This window comes from Carex rostrata, chromosome 29, assembly GCF_964058835.1.
Source record: "Carex rostrata chromosome 29, lpCarRost1.2, whole genome shotgun sequence".
Classification (NCBI taxonomy): Eukaryota; Viridiplantae; Streptophyta; class Magnoliopsida; order Poales; family Cyperaceae; genus Carex; species Carex rostrata.
In genome coordinates, this window is record NC_135946.1 from 6964964 (window position 1) to 6981099 (window position 16136).

General features: G+C 36.1%; 2 protein-coding genes across 2 annotated transcripts; one reads left to right on the forward strand and one right to left on the reverse strand.

The window, feature by feature from the left end:
• Positions 1 to 231: 231 nt before the first annotated feature.
• On the forward strand, positions 232 to 2833 carry LOC144546065 (pollen receptor-like kinase 4). Its single transcript, XM_078294607.1, has 3 exons — positions 232 to 1057; positions 1156 to 1860; positions 1946 to 2833. The coding sequence occupies exons 1-3, from the start codon at positions 355 to 357 to the stop codon at positions 2629 to 2631; spliced, it is 2094 nt and encodes a 697-aa protein (XP_078150733.1). The 5' UTR covers positions 232 to 354; the 3' UTR covers positions 2632 to 2833.
• A 513-nt stretch (positions 2834 to 3346) lies between these two features.
• On the reverse strand, positions 3347 to 5250 carry LOC144546280 (Ras guanine nucleotide exchange factor K). Its single transcript, XM_078294840.1, has 4 exons — positions 4476 to 5250; positions 4151 to 4388; positions 3756 to 4029; positions 3347 to 3664 (listed from the first exon to the last, which is right to left on the reverse strand). The coding sequence occupies exons 1-4, from the start codon at positions 5204 to 5206 to the stop codon at positions 3531 to 3533; spliced, it is 1377 nt and encodes a 458-aa protein (XP_078150966.1). The 5' UTR covers positions 5207 to 5250; the 3' UTR covers positions 3347 to 3530.
• Between the last annotated feature and the right edge of the window lie 10886 nt (positions 5251 to 16136).

Here is a 16136-nt window from a genome sequence, read left to right on the forward strand (position 1 = left end):
CTGTTTAACTGCATATATTACATGCATTAATCTTGAAATGAATGAATTAAGAAGAGAGGGATGGAGCCTGGAGGAAAGGAAGAATTAGGACTACGTACGTAGTAACGTAGTACATGAGCATGAGCTAGCTGGAATGTATTTATCTATTCTTAGCATGATGCATGGTGACCTCTCCTTTTCTCCCTTCATCGCCCCGCGTCCAACTAGGTACCCTTTTCTATCTTCAGCACCCCTTCTTTCTCTCTCTCTTCCTAAGCCATAATCTTCCCGGCAACATTCATTGCCATTTGTGAGTACGTACGTGTCTTTGGCCGTTGCACGGGCCGGCGGGCTACCCATCCCATCCCATCCACCATGGCCACATCCAATCCATCCAGCTCCATGCCCGTCGTCATCATCATCATCCTCATCCTCATCATCATCCTCCCTCTTACTGTCTCCCAGGAGCTGCTCAGTGTTGATTCCAAAGCTGATTCCGATGTTCTTCTCAAATTCAAGCAAGCATTAATTGACCCCACAGGTGGTCTCAGCGGTTGGCAGCAAGGGAAATCGCCGTGCAACGGGAAAACAAGTGTATCTGCTTGGTCAGGAGTCATATGCACCCGTGAAGGAAGAGTGTTAGGGCTTCAATTGGAGGGCATGAACTTATCTGGTAAATTGGACCTTGCTATCCTTGCAAATCTACCCACATTACGTGTCTTGAGTTTCGCCAACAATAACTTTGACGGTTCCATGCCGGCACTCAATATGGTCACCAATCTCAGGGCTGCATTTTTTTCAAGGAACAAGTTCTCCGGAGACATACCGCCAGATACTTTTGTCGGTATGGGAAATATTAAGAGGATTCACCTTGATAATAATAAGTTCACTGGATCCATCCCCAAATCCTTTGCTGAGTTGCCAAAACTTTCAGAATTGAGACTCGATGGTAACCAATTCCAAGGAGAGATACCAAATCTACATCAGAACACCCTGCAGTTATTAAACGTATCTAACAATGCATTGGAGGGCAAGATACCTGACAGCCTCTCTAAAATGGGTGCTGACCTCTTTGTAGGTAATTAATTAATTAAATATATGTTTCTAGTTTACTTGATTAATTTCTCCTTTTTTTTTTTTTTTAATTAATATATATATGTGGATGCATGCTTCCAGGCAACAAAAATCTTTGCGGGCCACCCCTACAAGGGTCATGCACCAGCTCCTCTTCACCGGCATCACCATCATCAGATTCAGGATCACCGTCGTCATCTGCACAGAACAGCACATCGATCGGTATCATTGTATTCATTGTTGTCATCCTTGTAGCTATTGTGGCGGTATTATTCTTCCTAAAGAAACGACGCCAACAAAAGATGGGAGAGCACGGCCAGTTCGAGACACCTCCTAATTCCAACGCTAACGCTAATGCTAATGCTAACACCAACTTTAGCAAGAAGAAGGATGATGAGGATTTGGAGGCGGGCCCAGAGATAAAAAATTCAAGAAAAATGGGGTCGCCGAACTACACCCGAGGCAGCAACAATGGAGCCCAGGAGCAGGGAAGGCTGGTGTTTGTGGTGGAAGGAAGGCAGAGATTTGAGTTACCGGATCTATTGAAATCAGAAGCAGAGGTGTTGGGGTCTGGTAGCTTGGGATGTGCGTACAAGGCAACATTAGGTAACGGACCTTCTATGGTTGTCAAGAAATTCAAGGACATGAACCGCGTTGGCAAAGAAGACTTTGAAGAGCACATGAGGAGGCTTGGTCGTCTTTCTCACCCCAATCTCTTGCCTTTAGTTGCTTATTACTATCGAAAGGATGACAAATTGCTTGTCAATGATTATGTGCCCAACCGAAGCTTGGCTCATTTTCTACATGGTATGTAATGTAACTGCTATATATATATGTACGTACATGTTGTTGGCATATATATATTGATTATTATTTGAATTAATGTGTGTAGGCGACCGCAGGATGCGTGCTGCCTTGGACTGGTCGGTACGTTTGGGAATTGTGAAGGGTGTGGCCCGTGCACTGTGCTACCTGTACGAAGAATTGTCTGTGCTAAATGTCCCTCATGGCCACCTCAAATCGTCCAACGTGCTGCTCAATAACTCCTTTGAGCCCTTGCTATCAGATTATGCTTTGGTACCGGTCATGAACCAATCACAAGCCATCAACACCATGGCCGCATTCCGCTCACCTGAGCGTCGCCAGGTGGGTCGCCCATCAAAAAAGAGTGATGTCTGGTGCCTTGGTCACCTCATCTTGGAAATCCTGACGGGATTACCGGGGACACAGAGTGATGACTCAACTCACCATCAAAAAGGCCAAGTGCATGACCAAAGCTTGTGGGTAGCATCAATGCCAGAGGAGGAATGGAGTGAGAAGGTGATTGATGCTGATCTGATGAGAGTCATTTCAGGCACTAGAAATTTGGAAACGGTGAAGGCTCTAATGCTGATTGCGTTGGCTTGCTGTGAGCCTGACATGGAAAGGAGATTGGAGATGAAAGATGCTGTGGAGATGATTGAAGAGCTAGCAGCCCCGGGATCGGGTGGGGGAGACGTGAGCAAAGATGATTCTGTGTCGTCACCGCCAAGAACCGAAGAGAATGAGGATTCACACTTCTCCTCGGTGGCAATTTAAAGAAAATGCAACAATGGTTGCATGAAAAGTTTTTCTCAGAAGGCTTTCTTTTTCTTATCAGCCTGTATATCTTTAAGAGTATAAGCAAATGCAACGAATTTCTTCTTTATTTTGAATTATACTCTGTTGTTTTGTCTTTATTTTTGGAGGCTCAACGTTCTTTTTCTAGGAAAAAGGGAACACAGATTTCTTCTTCATCTTATTTTTTTTTGTTTTTCACTTTTGCTTTCTTTTTAACATCAGTTTTGAATCACTGAATTTTCATGTGTTACTTCTTGTCCTGGAATAGATTAGTGTAATATTGGTTCAATCAACTAATCTATATATATATATATATATATATTGTGCTTGTTTCTAATAATGGAGTAATGCATGTATAATTGTTAGATTAGTGATGATGAGCTTGTGTAAGATATTATAATAGAAATTAAAAATTATAGGTTGTAATTTATGTTGTTAAATTGCCATCAAAAGAAAGAAGATCATATATAAATACATCCTGTCCTGTGTACCAATTAATATACGTATTATTAATTAATTGGCAGTAATATCAATATTAGGCTTAATTTCCATCTCAATCAATCTGAGACTTGTTAATATTCACTGATGGCATGCATGTGTGCACCAGGGGATACTACCAGTACCAGTAGTGCCAATGTGCAGCCTAGCTAGCTAGCTAGCTACAAGTAATTAGTACAAGGCCTATATATAAATATATATGGAACCCCATGCATGAATTAATTAAGTAGTCTTACAAAATACAATTAATTGCTTTGCCTTATTTATATATATTATTATTATAGCAATAACTTTAAATCTACGGTACCTTGCCTTGCCCTTGCATGATTAATTAAGAAGGTACAAAAATAGAACGAGATGCAATTAATAATTGCATGATTTCAAAGAACGACTACTTTGCTTAAGATCCAGAGCACGAGGGTCATCTCGAATGCAAACAATGTATGGAGCAAACCCCGGTCAAGCGCAAAACCAAACAGTGTAATTCCTCCCCTGTTGTACTGCAAGTATGTCACTGCATGCATATATACCAACTCATCAATTTCATACCAACGCAACTCAAAATTTAAAATTAAAAAGACACACACACACACACACATATATACCTAGAGCTTCCCTTATACTATAAGCTGACGCCTCCTCTGGGAATGATTGCATGGCATCAGCATTGGCACCGGCATCGTAGGCATGATGATCGTAATCTGATATGTATACATCATCTTCGATTGCATCGGTGACATGCTTACTACACTTGGGGTGGCATGACATGGCCATGTGCCATTTGCTTGCAATGGATACAACTTTTTGAGCTCTGTGAGTGATGCGTGCTGCTCCTAGCAGGCACATGATGAATCCACTCAACTGAACCACTGAACAAACCTATAATATCATATTATATTATATGATCCAATTAATTAAATATATTAAGAACACATATATATATATGCACACATGGATCAATTAATGGATAAAACATATATATATATATATATATATATACCAGTAAGTCGCCGGAGTTGCAAAAATCCTTGGGGGACTTGGATGATAAAACAAGGAGAAGAGCACCAAGCTGGCTGACGGTAATGGCAACCATGCATCCTATTATGAAGCCTCTGTAGCGGTGGCTCGTCTCGAGCAGCTGCATCTTTATCCTTGCATGCTCCTGAAATATCACCTTTGCTCCGCATTGCACCTCCGACGACCTTTCTACTCTGAACATCCCATAGAGACCCTCAAACCTGAACATGTCATAATTAATTAGTAATTTGTTAATAATTAGTAATTAGTAATTTACTAATTAATTAATTAGTAATTAGTAATTAAACCTGAGTATCTGGAGCTCACATGTGAGCCTAAAGAGCACGCATACGAGGAGGAAAACTACTGTTCTGTAGATCCATGATATGAGCATGAACATAAAAATAACAGCCTTCCATGAGACGTTAGTACTGTTTGTATTGTGTAGCATGTCAGGGAAGAAGGGCAGGCGTACATGCACTGAGGAGAAGAGGATGATCTTGTGTGTGAGTTCAAGGGAGAAGGAAGGGAGAAGGATAAATGCAAGATGTCTCCGGAAGGCTTGGTCGATCTCAAGGGTGTAACGGCGATGCACTAAGGATGAGTCGCGTCGCAAGCTGTCATCAAGGAAAAGCAATTTCCTCAGACCCCCATGACGGCGAAAGAAAGCTGTGAGGGTGATGAAGGCGATGGTTGTTAAGCCTGATGTTGGTAGTTGTGCTAGTCTGTTGAAAGTAACGTGGGATGGAGGAGGGGTAGTACTAGTACTAGCAGTGCTGTTGTTGGTGAAAATGGAGAAAGAGGTGGCAAGGGGTATGAGGAAGGTGAAGAGCAAAAAGGCAGAGAAAGAGAGGACGGCAGAGCGAAGAGATGAGTGATCGAGTAGACAGCACTTGATACACACTCTGAAACTCCTCAGCTCATCGTGCAACATCGATTTGCACCGTGCATACGACGGACTCAGAAGAAGCGGAACCACCACCGTTGCCTGACTCTGACTCTCATCGACATCGTTAACGTTCATCATCATGTCATGCATTGATCTCAAGTTCTCAACACTTGCTTTAATTATTTGCACAATTAATATATATATATATATATATATATATATATATATAGAATTAGGCTGGGGTGCTATGGATAGCATAGAGGCCTCTATGCTACGGCTCAATATTCGAGTTTTCAAAATCCAAACGGTCGATCCGAACCGTTCATCTTATTCTCCATATTAATATCTGCTTGGAGACCAAATTTTTCATTTTTCTGAATTTTTTTACTATTTATTAAGTATTTTACAAAATTGTTGATCCAACGGTGGCTGCACAAAACAGTAAAACCGTTGGATTAGCGATTTTCAAAGTGGCTTAATAAATAGTAAAAAAATTCAGAAAATTATAAAATTTGGTCTCCAAGCAGATATTAATATGGAGAATAAGATGAACGGTTCGGATCGACCGTTTGGATTTTGAAAACTTGAATATTGAGCCGTAGCACGGAAGGCCACTATGCTATCCATAGCACCCCAGCCTAACTCTATATATATATATATATATATAATTGGTTAATTTCTCTGACTCTGACTGGCTAGCCAAGTAGCCAGGTCACATTAATTAATATTAATTGACTCGTACAGGTACATGGAGTGCTCGCTTATTTGTTGCTTTATCGATCTCATCTATCTATGTTGATTTGATTGTTACCCGTGAATTAATCTGGAAAGGAGTGGTAAGGAATAACTAATAATTAATTAAATTAAATTATATTATATTATATTATATTATTGGTTCCTCCAGTGCACACCTGTCCTGCCCTTGCTATATTCTAACTCCTTCATAAGGATGAGATTGAGATATGATATGATATGATATAATTTTAGCCCAATATGAGCCCAATACAATACCAATAAAAATAACAGTCTCTTTTTTGTCGGCTAGGGTTAATGAAGAATTGAAGAGTCTCTTAATTTTTTGTTGGTTGGCTGCTATTTTCATATACATTATTTGTAAATTCTTTTCTTGGCTTTCTAATATTCAATTCTAGTTGCTTAATTCCTTTCATTTCTAATATCCCAAATAGAACATGCATGATGCATGTCGAAATGAAATTGTTAAACACAACAGAACAGGATTAATTATGTATTAATTGAATATTCAATTCATTATGATCTCATAATTATATATAGCATGTATATATATGTAATATGTTTTGAGTTTGACCAACTCAAGCTTAGTTACGCGCGTTTTCCTATTTCTTGGAACTTAATTGAAAGCCTTCTAAGATTAGTAATTAATCAGTGATTTTTTGTTTCAGTCTAAGTCTTTTCGAGTTTAGATCGACCCTGAGCTGAGTTTATTTTGGCAGCTAAAACTATTATTAGAATTCAATTGAAGAAATATCTATTATGAAATGGAGATGATATTTGCACAACTGCTATTTTAGTATGAGTAAAAGTTATATTGTGGGCCTTTTAGGGAAAAAAAAAACTTTTAGCTGCACACAGTTAAATTTGGTCATGTAAACTTTGTGGCCCAATTCAAACAAGTCTATACATGTTAATGAAATATGTATTAATCTTGAGCCACTATGATGGGAAATAATATAGGCACCTCACATGAATCCTAACTTGTTTTCTTTTTTTCTCAGCTCATATAATATCAAGAGAAATTTAGATATATATCCATCATAACTTCTTCAATTAGATATTTTCCCATTAAAATTTCAAAATTAATTATTTCTCCATCTAAATATAACTATATTATAAATATACCCATTACTCAATTAAATCATTTTAAAACGTTAATTAGTAATAATAAAAATAAAAAACAATTATATCCTTTCTTTAATTAAAAACATAGTAGGAAATATCGGCCAATACGTATCAGTATCTGCCGAGTTTGATCCGATCCTGAGCCGATCCTCACGTAGCAAATTATAAAGAAAAAAAACCCCGATCCTGAGCCAATCCTGAACTGATACTCAGATCCCGTATTGGTATCGGCTAGGACTGATCCCGATACCGATAATTCCTACAATGATTAAAAACACTGATATTGCCGGTAGAACTCACGCCAATCAAAGGCCCTCTCTTGGGCGAGGCATATCATATTTTCTCGCCATTGTTTTACTTTGATTAAAACAACTATTTACATTACTGTTGATTCTATTAATCTTCTCCGGCGCATTTCATTCAATTCAAAGGTCTGACAAATTGAAGAAAGCTCCAACCAATAGATTCGCCCCCATTATTAATTCCTTTCTTTCTTTTGCTTAAGTTCAGTTACTTCTTTACCATGATTTTTGCCATGCATGCAAGAATTTTGAACCTGTACTTAGATGTGAAATTGTTAAAAAAAAAATCATTTCGAAAGCTATTGGAAATCCCAACTGGTGAAGAATAATAATCCCAACTTGAGATTATTATATTTTTTAAGGTGAGCCACAAAATTAATAATCAATCCAACGATAGTAGGCCATGGCAACGGAGTAAGGTAAGCAGAATCAAATTTTCTTAACTACAACTGAGAGAAAGCCAAATTGAGCAGCATTATTCAAAGCACTAGAAGCTGAATTCTCACGAAGACAACAATTGAGTAAGAAGAAAATAAAAAGACAGAAAAAAATTAGCAATTCCTGAATCTGTATCGATGATAACCTTCTCCTACTTAAATGGTTCCTTGTAGATGCCTTCGTTCTCCAACTGACTCTGTGTGTGTGCGCGCACATGGGCAAGAGTGTGCGTCTCTCTCTCTCTCTCGTCACTAATGGAGCTGAAAGAAAGCACGTCGTCTCAATCAGCATTTTTAATTGAATAATGGGTAAAATTGTCTTTTTTATCTTGTTTATTAATATAAATCAGTACTCTTAATTGATTTAATTGAATAATGGGTACATTTATAATTTAGTTATATTTAGATGGGAAAATAACTAATGTTAAAATTTTAATGGGAAAATATCTAATTAAAGAAGTTGTGATGAGTATATATCTAAATTTCTCTAATATCAATAAGCTGAAATTTTTATTCTTAAGAAAAAAAAAAGAAATATCATGCAGGAATTTTAAAAAAATGAGAAGACAGTAATAAATAATTGGTACATCTCAACCTGTGAATTTTTTTTTTTTCGAAAGTGGGACACCATGGACCAACTCAATCCAGGAAACAAAAAAAATAATAAAACAAAAAAAAGAAAGTGGGACGTCATGGAACAACCCAACCTAGGAAACGAAAAAAATCTTGGGGACTTGTTTTTTTTTTTTTTCGTTTCCTGGGTTGGGTTGTCCCATGGCGTCCCCATTTTATTTTTTTTCTTTCTTTCCTGGGTTTGGTTGCCCCATGACGTCCCACTTTTTTTTTTCATTTTCTGGATTGAGTTGCCCCATAACGTCCCACTTACGAATTTTTTGTTTTGTTTTTTTTTCACGGTCTTGAGTGTGCCATGGCGTCCCACACGGACACCATGACCCCCTCACTAGTGGAGAACCAGACATTAGTAACGGTCAAAAAAGGACATCAAGAGTGGACCTACGGATGACACTAACCCAGGTGTTACTGATAGTGTCATTAATCAAGAACGTCCTTTAGCCTATACTAAAAGTCACATCAAGAACGATCATTAATATTTGTTGGTCCAAAGGCACTAACGGGGAATAGGGCATTTTTAGATTTTTGTCTAATTAATAATATTCTAGCATGTTTATAAATTATTCTTAGCGAAAACTAGAATAACTTTGGTCTAAACTAAAAGTAAAGTAAATAAAGTAAATAGTAGAGTTTAGAAACACTTGACACGAGAGTTATTTACGGAGTTTGACACTAACGCCTACGTTCCAAGGCTCGTGACCTTCTAGATGACGTGTCTTTTTTTACCCAATGAGAAAGGATTACAAGGTGGAACCGGTGAGCCCTTACAATCTTCTGGGAAGTCACATGGCCCTAATAGGAGCACTGAAGGCTCAAAAGAAGACAATCCGATTCGCGATGACTCAAGGATTGCTAGATGAGCACAAGACTCAAAATAGTAAATGATTCAATCACGCAAGATCACTCTAGGAGTTATTGAATTGATTGAATAAGCTTGAGATTGATTGTATATATTGAAGTTTGAGCGCACAAGCAACAACAACTTTCTCTAGATCTGTAAATACGAAATATTGAAGTTAGAGGCGGCTAGAGTGATGCTCCAAACCTTGGTATAGCTTCTATTTATAGAGAGATGATAAAAAGGAAGTAAGTGGTGCTGACCGTTGTAACGGAACAAGAGACAGTTACAATGATAGGTTAATCTGAGCGGTTTGGAGTGTAATGATATACAGTTGACAATGGTCAATGACCGTTGCAACGGTTCCCTCAACAGAAATTCTCTGACTGGTTTAGCGTTGCATGACGCTAAACCCTATTTTATGTGTTATGAGTTTTGCAGAGGATTTATTTATTCCGTTGCAACGGTTCCTGGACCGTTACAATGGTAGGTCTCATTTAGGTTAATCTCAAACTTATTTTACCAATCTTACAGATTAATTATCCTTAATCTTGAGTTAATATTTTTGCTATTCAGTGTCTTATGCTTCATGACTACATCATTGATGTTGTATTGTAGTTCATTAATTTATCATTGATGTGTAATTACTAATCCTTCAATTGTCATGAACTTGCACAAAGTCTCAAGAAGAACAACTCTAAAATGCAATTATGTATGTTTTACAAATCCAGTCAAATAAATAAGTCAAGGGCTCCCAAGACCAACAATATTTAGCCAATACTAAAAGTCACATCAAGAATTGTCAGTTAGAATTAGCCGATACAAGTCACATCAAGAACAACTCTTTATTAAATAGCTGTTCTTGATTCTCACATCAAGAACACACTACTACAGAATTTCAAATCTACACCGCTCAAACAACACCGGATTTGACAAAACCGGTGTTGTATGTATCTTAGCAGCGTTTAAACTTACAACCAGTGCTAAATGTCTAACATACAACACCGGTTTATTTCTAAAAACCGGTGCTGAATATTTAGCACCGGTTTTTAGAAATAAACCGGTGTTGTATGTTAGACATTTAGCACCGGTTTTTTAAATAACTGGTGTTGTATATTTAGCACTGGTTTTTGAAAATAAACTGGTTTTTTCGACTGGCGCTCTCTCACTCGAATCCATATCTTCTGAGGTAACAAAATAGTTATGCTTTATATTTGGACCGTCCGATTGCATTTCGGGTCAATCCATCCTTTTCATAAAACACACAGGTCCTTTAATATTTGTGCATATTTTATTTAAACGGACTGGATACAAACAAAAATAACCTGTTACCTTAGGTGATATGAATTCCTCGGCACCCTCATGCTAAATTTCTTTCAAGTTCAAGGTTTTCTCGCACCATCATTCAAAAATTTCTGAAATTTCTTGGCAACTCCGCTAAACCCTTGCTACTCCTTTGCCGCACCTGCCGATCTGAGCCTCTCTAGACAAAATTTTCTGAATTGCTCCTCTAAACCCTTGCTACTCGTTTCCTGCACCAAGATGGAGCCGCCGCACCGGCCGTAGAGAGACTCGATCCGAGCCAGCGCCCGAGAGAGACATTGTTGCTTGGACCAACCATTATGCGGCTACACTTAACACGTGGTGCCTAAACAAGTTCTCGAGCCCTTTCTTGTCAGAAATTCAACAAGTTACATGGTAAGTGCTCTTCCCTCTTGTATGAGCTTCTTTAGATGCTTTGCATTTAGGCCATAAATTTTAGCCTTTGGTAGATCGCGGTGATACTTAACACTTTATTTGGTACCACATTTGTGAACGTGAATGTGCTATTTGGGAATCTTTGACCGTGCACACAAGTTGCTTGATGAAATGTCCCAAAGAGACTCTTAGCGTGAAATCAGCAAATAACAAATTTTCTACTTTATTCCAGTTGTATTTCTCCCGAGTAGGATCAGCCAATTAATTTATATGATATGAATTGTTTTTTCTTTCATCTAACATTTATATATAAACAACAGTGAATCATTTTTGTAGGCAATGGATCAGACGAATTATGATAGTCATAGCATATAAATTTGATTCACTTAAGCACTAATTTACCTCTTTCTTAATCTGTAGTAATTAAATGCAAATGAGAATTAATCCATTGATGGAATCTGAAGACTGAAGCGATGGATCAAACTTTAGTGGGTTACGAAAAGGTCATGGCAAAGAGGATCAAGTCTAATAAGGAGAGGATGCAACAACTTGGCATCCTCAATCTGTCACATGATGTCAACGGTGATTCCAGGAGCTCTAATTCGAAAAAGAGGAAGAGGAACAAGAAGAAGAAAATTGATTTAACCCCCCCCCCCCCCTCTTAAGCATGTGTGAATATTTTGAGATACGAAAATAAGGTACTAGTTAAATTTAATTTGATGCAATTCTCTTTAAGTTCATTAAGTTTAACATCTAAATTAACAATTTAATATAATTTCATGCAGTGCTTAAGTTCGTCGCCGTATTCGATGGAAGATCTTAAACAATTTCAGGCAATATGGACTAATTTCTTTGTGGAAAAATATTTGTAATTGATTATGAAGTTATTTTAGCTTGTTTTAGTTAAGATAGTGTGAGAGATGATATTATCTTAGTTTGTTTTTGTTGAAACTATCAAATTTTAGTTAAGATGATACTTTTAAATCATGTGTTGTTTCATTTGTATAATGTTTTGTCCATTCTATATTTTATACATGTGAATATTTAATTTATGGCTAGCAAATTCGGAGGCTAGACTAATGTAAAACCAAATTCCAAACAATAAAAAAAAATTAGCGATAAAAACTGGTTCTAAAAAAAAATTACTGGACAATTCAATTGATATATAACACCGGTTATTTAACAAAACCGGTGTTGAATATAGCTTATAACACCGGTTTTTATGAAGAAACCGGTTTAGCTTATAACATTTAGCACTGGTTTTTATGTAAAAACCGGTGTTGTTTCATTACATTTAGCACCGGTTTTTACGTAAAAACCGGTGTTGTTGCATTACATTTAGCACCGGTTTTAAACCGGTGCTAATCAATCGATGGGATCAGCACCGGCCCGATCAGCACCAGTTTTAAATGTAAAAAAAAACTGGTGCAGATTTGAAATTCTGTAGTAGTGACAGTTTCTTATTAACGGCCGTTCCTGATTATTTTTTATTTATTTTTTTCGCAAAACCAACATTTTGTGAATCAAGATATAATGCACTATTGATATCTATATAGTCTATTTAAATCCAAGACATTTAAAAAGAAAGAGGCCAGGATGACCCATTTCATTTACCAGTAAAGAAATACATGATTAGTTCTTACTAATGACACAAGCCAAGCAAAATACTAATTATTAAACCAACTAAAATGTAGTTTCCTACTGGTGTGCTCTAACTTGTATCATAAGCTCTCCCAGCATACTAAAAGAAGTATAGAAGATAGTTTCACGTCACCCTAACACCAAATTTGCAAATCTTGGAGCTGAGAGGTTGGCTCGGGTGTCGAATTTTGAGACTCCAGTATCTCCACTAGGCCTTCTATCTCTGATTTCTTTACAGATTTAAAACCATATTTCATAACTCTAGCAATATCACAGTCACACGCATCGAAAAACAATAATTGCTAAAGTTCCATTAAACAAGGACAGAGAGTAATTTGTGTACAATGCAGGGTATTTTCTTTTTTATCACAGTTTGAAAACCAAGCAGAAAATAATCTAATTTGTGCATACCTCTGAGCGAATTAAACAAGCAGGAAACCAAGCAGAAAATAATCACAGTTTCTTCATGTTTTAATGACATTTATTTAAGACACGCGAGTTAGACATCAAAGCATTAAGACATGCAAGTTAGCTACATTTGCTCACTGTTATAAATTGTTCAATTAACCTTGTAAACTCAGTAAATTGGACAATTTTGGCTTTCAATTTAAACTCAGTAATTGTGCAAATTGAGAGACTACCTCCTGTGCTTGGGTCGTGTGATTTATGTACTTTCTGTTATTTTTATCTTCAAGCGCTGTCCGTTGGATGCAACATGAGATGCATGATGGTATTAGAATACTTTTTTGCTTCAGTTTTATTTCTTTATTTTTAACAAGTTTGCCTAAATTGCCTTATTGAATAAGGAAAACCTGCCTTGCCGGTAACTGATTGCATCGATCCCTTAATCTTAGGATGGTGATTCGAGGGTTGTATTGTACTATTGTACATCAACTTTCAAAGAAGAATTCTGACAAGCCATTTAATTAGGAAATTGCCAGGAATTGCAATTTGTTCAGGTTTATGACCTGTCGAAAGGCCAAAGAATTAAGAAACTTGAGACTGGTGTTGAAGAAATCTCTTCCATTTCTTTTCATCCTAATTAAGCATCAAGTGTAATGTTGTTGTTGTTGAATACAGGGCTCACTCACCGGGTCACATTTCACGGAAGCTATATATTTTCTTTTTGCATCAGCTTCTGACAACTGCACTGCCTGCCTCGGCCTATATATATGTGTGTTGTTTATTGATTCTGATCTTAATCAGAATTCAGAAACCCCCTCCCTCCACTCTTATTGGTGGGAGATTCTCTGTGGCCATAAATAAACCTGAGCATGGTAGAGGTATATAAATATAATGTTGTTATCTTATCTTCTTAGGACCAAAAACCAAATATTCCTTATACAAGTTGTTCACGGTTTTTATAATCAACCATCAGAATTGGAATTGGAATGTAACACCAAAATTACAGACTTTGTTAATTTACCGAGTTTTAAGGATATTTCAGGAGAGTTTTAATTAGACTGGCGCAAGTACCAGCGATGACAGCCTTGGTTATTCACTTGAAATTACTACTGACAAGTGTTCTAGCTGCTCATACAGAGTAGAGTAGGATGATTTTAGCTTACTTATTATATGAGGATGAAATGGCAATGAGGTTGAGGGCTAAACCCTAGCTAGCTAATTTTTGTTTGGGAAAATACCAGTGAAATATAAGACAGATGTACCGAGGGCATGATTGTCCTTTATTAAAAAAAGCTGATTAATGTTTGTCAATAACTAAAAAAAAGAACTAAGATATTAATAAGTGGTTAAAAGGTGAAATGGTGTGATTTTGTATTATTAGAAGCGGTGTTAGCAGAATCAGATTGTGTTGTGGTAGGAAGTCTATATTATAACAGAAATGAGTAGCTAGCTAGCTGTACCCCCAGTCTAGACATTTGCTAAACCCGGAACGGGTAGAACCCGTTTTGCCCGGCCCGTACCCGTTACCCGTGGTACCCGTACCCGTTGCCCGGGTACAAACGGGTAGACGGGTACGGGTACGGGTAATAAACGGACCGGATAACATGATTTAAAAAATAACCCGTTGTACCCGTACCCGTCTACCCGCCAACCCGTACCCGCCTACCCGTACCCCTATACCCGCCTACCCGTACCCGTACCCGTTACCCGTTACCCGTTACCCGTTACCCGTCCCCATAACCCGTACCCGACCCACTTTTTGAAATTCAAATTTTTTTGAATTTTTCCGCCGGTTCAAGAGGGGCCCGGTCCGGGTCAAATCAAACCCGGCCGGACCCACCCGGGTCACCTCAACCGGTTTTTTTTTTTTTTTTCAAATTTTATTCCCTCTCCAATTTTTTCTTTAAATACACCCCTCTAATTCTCTTCCTCTCCACATTCTAACTCAAATTCTCAAATTCTCAATCCCTCAAACTCAATCTCAAATTCTCATTTTTCATTATTCTCAATTTTTAAATTTATTTTTAAAAAAATATATGGTTGTAATTTAATTCATTTTACCAATACGCAAACGGAATTAGAGGTTCGCTAAACCCGTTACGGAATTACGAAGGTATCAAAATTACAAAGTTCGGCACCTCCCGCAAGATTTTTCCGCGAAATTTAAAGGTTAGATTTATTTTATGTTAGATTAATTTATTTTTGTAGAGTAATTTAAAATTTGATATTAGATTTATTGTTGTAGATAAATGTATAATTTAAATTGAATGTTATATTTAGTTTATGATAGATTTGTTAGATTTATTTAATTTATGTTAGATTTGTTAGATTTATTGAATGTTAGATTTATTTAATTTATGTTAGATTTGTTAGATGTGATTATGTGAACTTGTGAAATAATTAGATTTATTTTGAATATGTTAGATTTTATTTTTGAAATTCGGATTTATTTTTAATAGGTTAAAAAAATATGTTAGATTCATTTTTGTTAGATTAATTTATTTTTGTAGAGTAATTTAAAATTTGATATTAGATTTATTGTTGTAGATAAATGTATAATTTAAATTGAATGTTAGATTTAGTTTATGATAGATTTGTTAGATTTATTTAATTTATGTTAGATTTGTTAGATTTATTGAATGTTAGATTTATTTAATTTATGTTAGATTTGTTAGATGTGATTATGTGAACTTGTGAAATAATTAGATTTATTTTGAATATGTTAGATTTTATTTTTGAAATTCGGATTTATTTTTAATAGGTTAAAAAAATATGTTAGATTCATTTATGTGAAATATTTTGAATATGTTAGATTTATTTTTGAAAATGATAAATTTATTTTGAATAAGTTATATTTATTTCGAATATGATAGATTTATTATCAAGATTTATTTTTTGAATATGATAAGTAATTGTATTTATTTTCGAATATGTTAGATTTATTTTTGAATAGGTTAGATTTTATCTTTGTTTTTTGAAATTATTTTTTTTTTTCTGTTTTTCCTATTTTTTCTGTTTTTTTCCAGATTTTTTTAATTTTATTTTTTTCTGTTTTTTTTAAATAAAGTTGTATTTGAAATTCATTATATAATTAGGTTAGATATATTTGTTGAATATGTTAAGTAATTGTATTTATTTTTGAATATGTTAGATTTATTTTTCAATAGGTTAGATTTTATCTTTGTTTTTTCAAATTCTTTTTTTTTTTTCTGTTTTTCCTATTTTTTCTGTTTTTTCCAGATTTTTTT